At 32.1% G+C, this 10,603-nt stretch overlaps 2 protein-coding genes across 5 annotated transcripts; one reads left to right on the forward strand and one right to left on the reverse strand.

Moving 5' to 3' along the window:
- The first annotated feature begins 2,166 nt into the window (after positions 1-2,166).
- On the forward strand, positions 2,167-2,710 carry LOC123215121. Its single transcript, XM_044635189.1, has one exon. The coding sequence runs from the start codon at positions 2,309-2,311 to the stop codon at positions 2,516-2,518; it is 210 nt and encodes a 69-aa protein (XP_044491124.1). The 5' UTR covers positions 2,167-2,308; the 3' UTR covers positions 2,519-2,710.
- A 1,801-nt stretch (positions 2,711-4,511) lies between these two features.
- LOC123214596 lies at positions 4,512-7,533 on the reverse strand. Of its 4 annotated transcripts, none has more exons than XM_044634466.1 (3): positions 6,877-7,531; positions 6,165-6,323; positions 4,512-4,948 (listed from the first exon to the last, which is right to left on the reverse strand). In XM_044634466.1, exons 1-3 carry the CDS (start codon positions 7,265-7,267, stop codon positions 4,932-4,934), a joined length of 567 nt encoding a protein of 188 aa, XP_044490401.1. In that variant the 5' UTR covers positions 7,268-7,531; the 3' UTR covers positions 4,512-4,931. The 4 variants fall into 4 exon arrangements, 2 of the variants coding, with proteins under 2 accessions (XP_044490401.1, XP_044490400.1); XR_006501860.1 differs by having other exon boundaries at positions 4,512-5,503; positions 5,596-6,323; positions 6,877-7,533; XR_006501859.1 differs by having other exon boundaries at positions 5,079-6,323; positions 6,877-7,533.
- Between the last annotated feature and the right edge of the window lie 3,070 nt (positions 7,534-10,603).

Here is a 10,603-nt window from a genome sequence, read left to right on the forward strand (position 1 = left end):
AGTTTAAAAAATAAACATTTCTTCCTAAAGTTTTTCCAGCTACCACTGTTGGTGCTCAAGATGGCAACAATTGAGTTCTTTCTCCCTACCAATTTCTTTCTCCATCTTGACGAAGACAACAAATCGTTGTCTTTATCGGTCGAGGATGACCGAGAATAGAATGAGATTGATAAAGAAGCCGGGAGGGAGAGAAAACGCGGTTATTATCATCTTCGACCATCGACAACGTAACTGAAAAAACCTTAAGGAAAAATGTTTAGTTTTCAAACTTTAAATTAGGAGAATTTATTAGATTTTTAAATATAGAAAAAAATGTGCTAAATTTTTTATTTTTTTAAATATTTTTGTTAAATAATAATTTTATTCTTGATAATAACAATAAAATTTAAGAGATAAATAGATATTTAAATTTTTAAAAATTAATTACATCAGTTTGAATTTACACTAAGTGCCAAGGGAATAGGTCTTTTGGCCTTGATTTTATTGGTGACTTTGACGCACAAAATCAACAAGTTGACGTATATACGGGGGGGAAAGTACACTTGAGGAAATTTCTTTATGACATGACATCCAACAAAACTTCACAACGCAGTTTCCCAGCAATTAATTTTTAAAAATGACTATAAACAAACTTAATTGTAAGTCAATGATCTCATCCATCTTCGGCACGCATTGTGCATAATTATTGTATGCAAGTCCAGGCCCACATCGACCCTGAGGGTTAGTCCAATCCTAATTGAATTACATTTCATGATAAGTTTGGGCCTTTTTTCTGGGTTATTTTCTAACTATTGTTGCCATAGAAATGGGAATGGTCCTCCGGCCACAGCATTCAAAACCTTAACATTGTTAAGAATCAGTGAAATTAATCATGATATTCATTAGCATTAGTTGAATAAGTGTAAAGAGAAAATATAACATAATACAGTTTTTTTTAATGTGATTCAACTCATTTTTCAAGAATTTGTATTTATTAAAATAATATTAATAATTATAAAATAACACTTGGAGATAATGAATACATATTTAGACAAGAATTATTTAGAGAGTTGCTCGATTTTACGAGTATCTTTGTTTTACTTAAAGATAAAATTTATTTAATTCTAAGTATCAAATATTTTATGAAACTTATTTTAAGTATGAAACTTGTTTTTACTCATTTTCCTTGAATAACGTTTCATATTTATAGGATTAAAAATAGAAGTTATAACATTATCAATAACAATATAAATTTAAATTATTAATTAAAGAAAAAAACAAAGATAAAAAGTTGTTAAAAGCAAAATGTTATTGTTTTTTATTATAGATAGAAGGGATGCATATAGGTAGTGATAGCTAAACATGTCATGGAGATCAGGTTATGCCGGAATCAACCCCCTCAATTTTGGCATGACTTATAAAGTTGTGAGTTGTGTTTGGAGCCCAAAGGTCTTGCCAGCGAAAAAACAATATAAATTTAAAAAGTAATTTAAAAAATAAAAACAATTTTTAAAAAAAAAAAAAATATATATATATATATATATATATATATATATATATATATATATATATATATATATATGATGGGTTAATACGTAAAAACACATCTATTACACTGCTAAAGGCTTATAAAAACCCAACCTTGAACTATGTCCCAAGCCTTATTATGTTAATGAACCAATACAACACAATCCATAGATACAACAAATTATATTGAATTTGACCTGATACGATTTACTTTCGTATCTAATATAATAATATATCTAACCATGACTCACAATTATAGCAAAATATTTAACCATGAGAATAAATCTCATTTGGATATCCTTAAACTTTTCCTAATTATTAACTTACTAAATTATATTGATTGTAGATTGTCCTTCCGTATATTTCCTTTGTTCTATTTATGTCAACTCCTTGCCTCTGTAACTAGTGCCTTGCACGACAACGTAGAACCAAAGCAAACTTACCCTGAAATACATCCGCCTTTTCTATGCCAATGCCATTTTGAACAAAATATACGTGAAAGGATTGACCAGTAACCATACCACACAAGTTATTCTGACTGTCAGTTGACACGTGTCAACAGCCCAAGAAGCTCAAAATAGGACGGTGAAAGTGAATCGGAATCCTAGTAACTTAATCTGCTAGGCTCCGCCCCACACACATCCAACACACAACACAGAAACAGATTCTCTTTATCTTCCCTTTGCTTTTACTTTTTGTTTGTATATAAGCCAGAATTCAGGCCGCCAACTTCCTCACCGATAATTCCCCATAGCCATTTTTCAATTCAACAGTCTCGATATAACCATCCAGTGGGTGAACCATGTCAGATTGGGGTCCAGTGTTCGTGGCAGTGATCTTGTTTGTGCTGCTGACGCCAGGATTGCTGTTTCAGATGCCGGGACATCAGAGGTGGGTGGAGTTTGGAAATTTCAAGACGAGTGGTGCGGCAATCATGGCTCATTCATTCCTCTATTTTGCTCTCATTTGTGTCTTCTTGCTTGCTGTCAAGGTTCATTTGTACCTTGGTTAATAAAGTACTGCTTAACATGGCGTGTGCTTGCCAATGAGATGAAAAATTATCAAGTTCAGGATGTTGCAGCAGAGTTTCTTGTTTGAGTCAGTTAATTTTAGCTCATGACCATTTGCTTTGAGTCTTGCTCTTTTACATTGATGTAAGATGTAACTGAGTTGCTGAGTAATAATAATACCTTAATTTTTCTTCCATTCTGCTCCATGGAGTTCTTTTGATTCTGGGACAGAGACTACGGAGCGTATTTCTCCGGTTCCAGGAAATTTTGTATCTTTTTTCTTGAGGGGCCAATGCGCCACAGCCACACACGGTATTTCAAGAAAGGAACTGTGATCAAGGATGGCTTGATCAGATTCTTATCAAATCCAATCTCTTTTTTCTTTCGCAACAACTCTTTGTACAATCTAATGGTTGTAAACTCAATATTACACGTTGGCAATGCCCGGTTCCAAATTAGGAATGGATATTTAAAGCGTTATAACAAATCAGAACAAGACTATACTATAAAAATGGCTAGATCATACAAGTCTCTTTGCCGTTCTCCTCCAAAACAAGCTATCCCACCGGTTGTTTCAAACATGTTTATAACATTTAAATCATACGAAGTCGAACGGGAAAGTGAATGGACTAATCAATCAGGACTCAAGAGCTGAACCAGCACTCTATTGAAGGAACAACCTTTTCAATGGAGACTGAATAATTTGTCATTTTACATTTTCCAGTTCTAGTGTTTTAATTTAATTATTATTCTCTTATGATTTTTTTTATTCTAGAGTTTTCTAAGACTATATAAATGATTGCTTATCCCAAAAAAAAAAAAAACAAAGCTTTTAATTGTTAATTAATAATTTATAATTGAGATTAATTTTCTTGTTAAAGTAGTTGAATTTTGATACAATTTAATGGTAGGTTTATCATATCAAAGTTCTTTTATGATTGTTCAGTCATCTATCCTTACTGTTATCTGCCCAAAAAGCACCAATTGAACATAACATGCTAACTAGATCCTCCAACAGGCAGATTTCTTGTTGAATACTGCTTCTTGATCCCCTTCATTTATTCTTTGCTTCCTTCTCTCAAATGCCAATTTACATATAATTATTCTCTTCCATCAATCTTTAGGAGAAAGAGTCCAAGAGTTGTAGTGAGTTGAACTTTTGTATTCAGAGAGAGATGGCAGGTTAAGGGCCTGTGGTGATTTCACTGTGTTGTGTCCCAATTCAACAACAATAATATTCAATTATGAGTTGATCATCAAGTTGAAGTTTGATCTCGGATAGACAATAATTCAACTCTGGATTTAATCTAAATCAGTTTAAAATAAAATGTTTGGATCAATTTGAGGAATATTGATTAAAATAACCTATTTTTTTTCTCTTGTATACATATATAATCACTTTTTTTTTTTCTATTATACATAATAACCTAAAACATAAAATATTTAAAATACCCTTAGGCTTTGTATTCATCCAACTAAGACTCACTCAATTAAGTATAAACTTACCCAGTTAAAACAAAAAACTCACCCACTCCTCCAATCAACATTGAAATATAAGGTGAAATAAGATGAAAATGTAAAATTTTCGGATAACTTTAACAATAGAAATGTTGCCCAGATGGTTGGCCGGTTGGCCAAGTACCCAACTAATCAATTTATTTTTAAAAAATTGATTGACCAACAAATTTATTTTTAAAAATTAGTTGGCCAGATGCTTGACTGGGTGATCAACCCATTTGGCTAACCCATCCAACCAACCTCACCTTCTTCTTTTAAAGGCAAAATCAACTTAAAAAATAAATATATTTGTATAATAGAAAAAAATGGTTATACATGTATAAAATGCAAAAAAAGCGGCTATTTTAATCAATATCCCTCAATTTGAACTTACCCATTCGATCCAAGCTCAACTCTGAATTCAAATAATTCGAATCGAATCCATCTCAAATGATTATATTATATGCATAAAAAAAAATAAAGAATAACATCCACACGTAAAAGAACAGTACCAAACAGCCAAAATTTTACAGATAAGGAGCACATACAAATGTTTTCCTTTTAAATAAGTGAAAAATAAAAATATATGGAACTTACTAAATGGAAGTTGAATACAAGGAAGAAATGGGAACAAGCCTCCCATTACTTCAGGCGAGTGGGATATCATTTTACATTAATAATAAAATCCTCCAAAAATTTACTGTTAAGTACTAAAAGTCTATAACAAAGAAGACATATCCACATGTTTCAGTAACGGATGGAAAAACACTATTCCATAATTCCTGTGTCATCAATACTTCCAGAAACTTACTTGGAATTCTTTCTCTGTACGTTAAAGCAGGCACCACTCAGGGAGGCATGAGTGCAGCTTAATTTGCGGCACATATTTCAACCATCCTTCTGAATCACTTTCTAACTTCAAAAAAGCTTCCATGCTGCACCACGGAAAAATTGTTGAGACAAACAGTAAGACTAGAAATTTTAGTTATTTGCATGACAGAGGTCGGACGTTCAAAGGGAATAAAGTCACATTTTTCATGCACACAAGGGGGATAAAATTCATACTTGTAGCAACTGTACAGACAACTCCAGAATCCAAAAGAGTGGTGGGAGATTCACAACACAATCCTACAATTCAAAATTTACACACACTTGCATGTGGGAAATACTATTCAGCAAGCCTAGAAGTCCTGGATTGGTTGCAATCAAAACATCAATACCAAATCCCCATTGTGTCACACTTTGGTTAAATGTAATTCTTCCAACGCTGGCATGCATTTGGCTAACCACAGAGTTAAACCAACGTGCACAAGTGCGAGCATCCATATTTCAGCAGGCCAAGTTCAGCCTTGGCAAGGCCCTCAACAATAGCAAGGATAGCATGGATTGTAACAGTATAGGTAATGTCCTAGGCACCAACAGCATTATATCATTCTCTGGCTGGCTGGTTGAAATAGGCTATGACTTCTATGCGTAGAACTTGACCGCTCCTAATTTATGTGTAAGCACCATTATGGCTGAGGTTATAAACAAATTGGACTTCGAACTGAAATTAGAGCTTGAGCAAAGAAATCAAACTCACCTAATCCATTCAAGCTCAGGCTTGATGAACCATATCATTTGAATAAGTCAATCACATAATTGGCTTATTCCACTATTTGTCTCCACAATTTAGAATGTGAAGTGAACTCAACAAACAAACAAATTGGCATATCTTAAAGAACTTAGGTAACCTGCAGACTATAACAACGTTGAGAAGCCAAAAGGAAAAAGGAATTACATTAAAAAGGCATTTTTGCAGATCGACAGGTGGCCAATTACCTAAAAGAATCCACATAATGCCAAATTACACCACAAAAATCTACATATTTCCAAGATACATAAAGGCTGCTTCCTAACTATATCTAAACTTCTGAAGGGACTTCTTATAACTCTGCATAGTAGCAAATCAATAACCCTTAAAAATGTCAAAGGGCATCAGGATTAATGGAGGCTAGGGCCAAACAAAATGGAAAGTTTATAAAGTAGGAATAAGCAATAGAAATTATCATTATGACAGATTTCTTACAAATCCCCAAATCCTGAAAAAACATGTTGTGTAAACAGAGAGGATAATAGATTCTGTCACAGAGAAAGATAAAACATACTTACAAGGAACAGTTCGTTTGAATCTTGATTTCATCAGGTAGCAATTCAAACTTCCTATTTTCCTTTTTACATCGTCCACAAATGAGCTCAGCCCCTTTTTTTTTTCAATTGTTCCATGCAGTTTCATCAATAACCAAGATGATCCTTTTGACCTTGTAATCTCTAAAATCATAAGACTATTACGTTGTAAATGGAACAATTTTTGACACTGAAGATATATGGAATATAAGTTCTGTATCAAGTTTATAACTTCTAAGGCAGAGTTATAACTCTGCTTAAACACAATTGGCAGCGCATAACCGAAGAAGGGAAATTTAAAGTCTTTTTATTTCCTTGGTATAATTGCTAAAATTAAAGTTTTTTTCTTAATAAAAAATTATTTCATATGACTCTTAAATGTCTAACATCCTGATAATCTTAGATTCAATCAGCACATGCCCAAGGCATGTATTGACTTATTGTATCAATAATATGTGGCTCAAACCATTAACATCCATTGAGTTCATTAATATATCTAACTGAATCAGAGCGAAATAAATTTCAAATGTCGAAAACTTTGCCAAATAGCAAGTTTAAGTCATAATTTGAAAAAAAAAAAAAACTTTGTTCTCCCGTAGATATCAACAAAACTCAATTTGAAACAGAAAGTTCCCAAGACAATACAAAACATCAACAATTGAAAAAGAAAAGAAATTAAAATTAAAAAAACCCATACCAGGTATATCCTTTCTGGGAGAAGAAGGTGGTGGCATAGCGTAACTAATTATGGATTTACCCAAAACTAATATAGTAGAAACAATCCCAGCAATGTAAAGCACCATAACCAATCCAAAAACCCAAGGCATCAACATAAAACCTATAAAGAACGTCACCGATCCACACAGCATCAAAGCCAACGAAATCCCTAGCATCAACGACGCAAATCCCGCTGGTGTAATCTGCGTCAATGACGAAGACCTCGTCGACGACACAATCACCGTCGATGACTGATCGGAGTACGGTATCGGCGACGGCGGTGATCGCAGGATGTTCAACACCAGAGCAGATAGCTCGTAAAAGACTCTAGACTGTTGATCTTGTTGCAGCTGTTGTTGTCTTCTCATCATTTTTTTTTCTGGAGAAAATACGAATTGGATAGAAAAATTTTAACCTAATCCGAGAAAATTAGCAAGAAAAAAAATGCTAAAAACGAGGCAAATGGATAAACTTGGCAACTGTTATCTAAAAGGGTCAGCTATTGGAAAGGAATTCAAATTGTGTTAAATCTTGAAGGTTTTGACAGGCAGAGGTTTGTTTGTTTCCCAGGAAATTCTTCGACAAACTGAGAAAGTGACGCGGCGGTTCAGTTCCTTTACATATTCTTCAAGATAAAATGAATAAATTAAAAAGTGAAAGAGTCCGGGAACCTTTTTCTGCATTGAGATAGGGACGCGTGGTTGCTTAACGTGTATGACACGCGCATCGGACTAGAGTGCCGGTAAAGACAAAAGTGGGCCCAGGTGACGTGGTGCCTTATCTTCTTCTAGTTATGTCCCAAACTCGAAAGCGCGTGGTGTAGCTGGGACCAGTTGATCATTATTAAATCTGTCGATAATTGTATGGATATTATTTCCTAATTTTGAGGAATGGATAAGAAAAATATTATCTCGGCAGATAGCTGTAAAAAATCTATAAATAATAATAATTTTTTTATTTGGCTAATTTTAAGATAATATTTTATACAATATACCAGAGGTGTTGGGCTGGACCGTTACTAATTTGAAGTGGCCTCGCCATGACAAAAGCTTGCCAAGAGACGAGCCCTGGTGGGTCGTACTGCCCCGTCTCAATGTTACTTATAATATTGTGGCTCGTGTTTCACGGGTTTTTAAGCCAAACTTGAATAAAAAATACATTTAAGAAAGTTGACACTTGTGGTGCTGGCTGCTCCACGATTTAAGCTAATATTATATAAATAAAATAATATATATTTAATTTTAAAAATCAAATTAGGTATAAGATACTCTATCCTGCTGTGATTGAAATATTTTTTAATCAATAAAATTATGTGTATCTATTTTGGGTATACAAATATGTATACATTTATATGTATCATCATGTGATTGAATGATTTTGAATTAAGAATAAAATAATAACCAATCATATGATAACACATATGAGTATGTATATATTTATATACTCAAAATAGATACATATTATATTACTTTTTTTTAATATTTTATTTGATATTTAAATAATATATTATTACGTACAGGTTTTTTGCTTTATTATATAAGGTTATTATTACATTAATAAGATTAAATATGATTGGAGTATGAACCCGAATAAAGTTTATTTAAAATTAGTTGAAATTTAAAATAATTAAAATTTATATTTAATCTTAATTAATTTAAATTTAAATATTTATATCATTTTTATTTTATAAAAATAAGATCAATCATCTGTAGAAATCGAATCCTGTTGGTCATTCAATTAATCCATTATTGGCTTTGACAATGAAGACAAAGCCAATCCTACAAGTTAAGGCATTGAAAATTGCAAACAATCTTACACGTGATGTCAAATCATGGGATTTCTAGCATATTTTTAGGTTAAAGCCCAAAAGAAAGTGAAGATTAAGTTGAAAGGCAATTACAAACTTAAACTTTAATGTTAATCATAACCCAGTAAATATTATATATTTCCCTTTAAATTCTTTTCTCAATTAATGAGAATAATTTTTAGTCCTAAATATTTTTTCAATTTACTATATTTGGATGTGAATGGTGGTAGGGATGCATTCCGTAATTTTGTAAGTCATGCAAAAACTTGTATTTATAATAAATCATATTAAGTTTCGTTCAAAAAAATCTGTAAGTCTACTTAGAACTTAAACAAAAAAATCAAACTCATATAATCCATTCAAACTCAAGTTTGATGAACCAAATCATTTGAATAAGTCAATCACATAATTGGCTTATTCCACTATTTGTCTTCACAATTTAGAATGTGAAGTGAAATCAACAAACAAACAACTTGGCATATCTTAAAGAACTTAGGCAACCTGCAGATTATAACAATTTTGATAAGCCAAAAAGAAAAAGGAATTTACATTAAAAAGGCATTTTTGCAGATCGATAGGTAGCCAATTATCTAAAAGAATCCACTGACTGCCAAATTACACCACAAAAATCCACATATTTCCAAGATATATAATGGCTTCTTCCTAATTCTAACTATTTCTAAACGTCTGAAGTGACCTCTTATAACTCTGCATAGTAGCAAATCAATAACCCTTGAGAATGTCAAAGGGCACCAGGATTAATGGAGGTCAGGGCCAAACATAATGGAAATAAATTTTTATAAGTCATGTCAAAACTTGTATATGTACTGAGTCATGTTAGGTTTTGTCTGAAATATCTGTGAGCTTACCTAATAATCTCGTTGATCAAAATAGATCGTTAAAGGAAGTAGCTGTTTTGTAACTAGTACTTTTTATACGTCTATGAAATTGCTATTTTATTTTTTAATTATTTTTCTAAACTTTTTCTTTTATAATACTATAGTAATTTTATTCAATAATTCACTTAATCACCAAATTCTCAAGCTTACATAATCTCTCTCAGTTTTTCAGTTATCTTTGTTTTTCATCTTACTTTGGTACTGATATAATTTAATTAATTATTAATTTTATGCGTGTTATGTGAATATTATAATTCTAGTATGAAATTGGGTGATTCACCGATTCCAAACTTGTTGAAAGATTATAAAAAAATAGGCCAATGGACTATTTTCCACCCAAAGTATGTGTATTTTTTAAATTTTCTCCCGTTAACTTTAAAAATCTCATTTACTCACTCATAGACTGTTAAAATTAATTGAGTCTGTTAGTTATATTATTTTTCTCTCCTAAATCCTAAAAACTAATAATTTCACCCAAACCCAAGTTTTAAAAAATAATATTTTCCCCTTTAGGGTTTCTAATTTTCAGATTCAATTCTTTGATACCGTTTCTTCCTCTTCGAGGACCTCCAGGTGATGTCTCTTCCTCTTCGATGTGGTCTTCTTTTGGCGGCTCTCCTGAAAGTGGTCGTTGATGAAAACGAGTCATCTTCATCGATACGAAACGTCTTCGTCTTTGGACAAAGACAATTCGTTTTAGTCTCGACGAAGATGACTCTTTCATTGACGACCACTCCTAGGAGAGCTGTCAAAAGGAGACCACGCTGGAGAGAAAGAAATATCGCTTGGAGGTCATCGAAGAGAAAGAAACGATATCAGAAAATTGAATCTAAAAAATTGAAAACTATAGAAAGGAAAATGTTATTTTTTAAAACTTAAATTGAGAGAAATTGTTAGTTTTTAAGATTTAAAAAGAAAAATTAAATTAAATTAAAGTTTATTTTTAATAATATAGATAAAATAATAATTTTATTTTAAAAATAGTTTATTTTAATTGATTT

This window comes from Mangifera indica, chromosome 4 (assembly GCF_011075055.1).
Source record: "Mangifera indica cultivar Alphonso chromosome 4, CATAS_Mindica_2.1, whole genome shotgun sequence".
Lineage (NCBI taxonomy): Eukaryota > Viridiplantae > Streptophyta > Magnoliopsida > Sapindales > Anacardiaceae > Mangifera > Mangifera indica.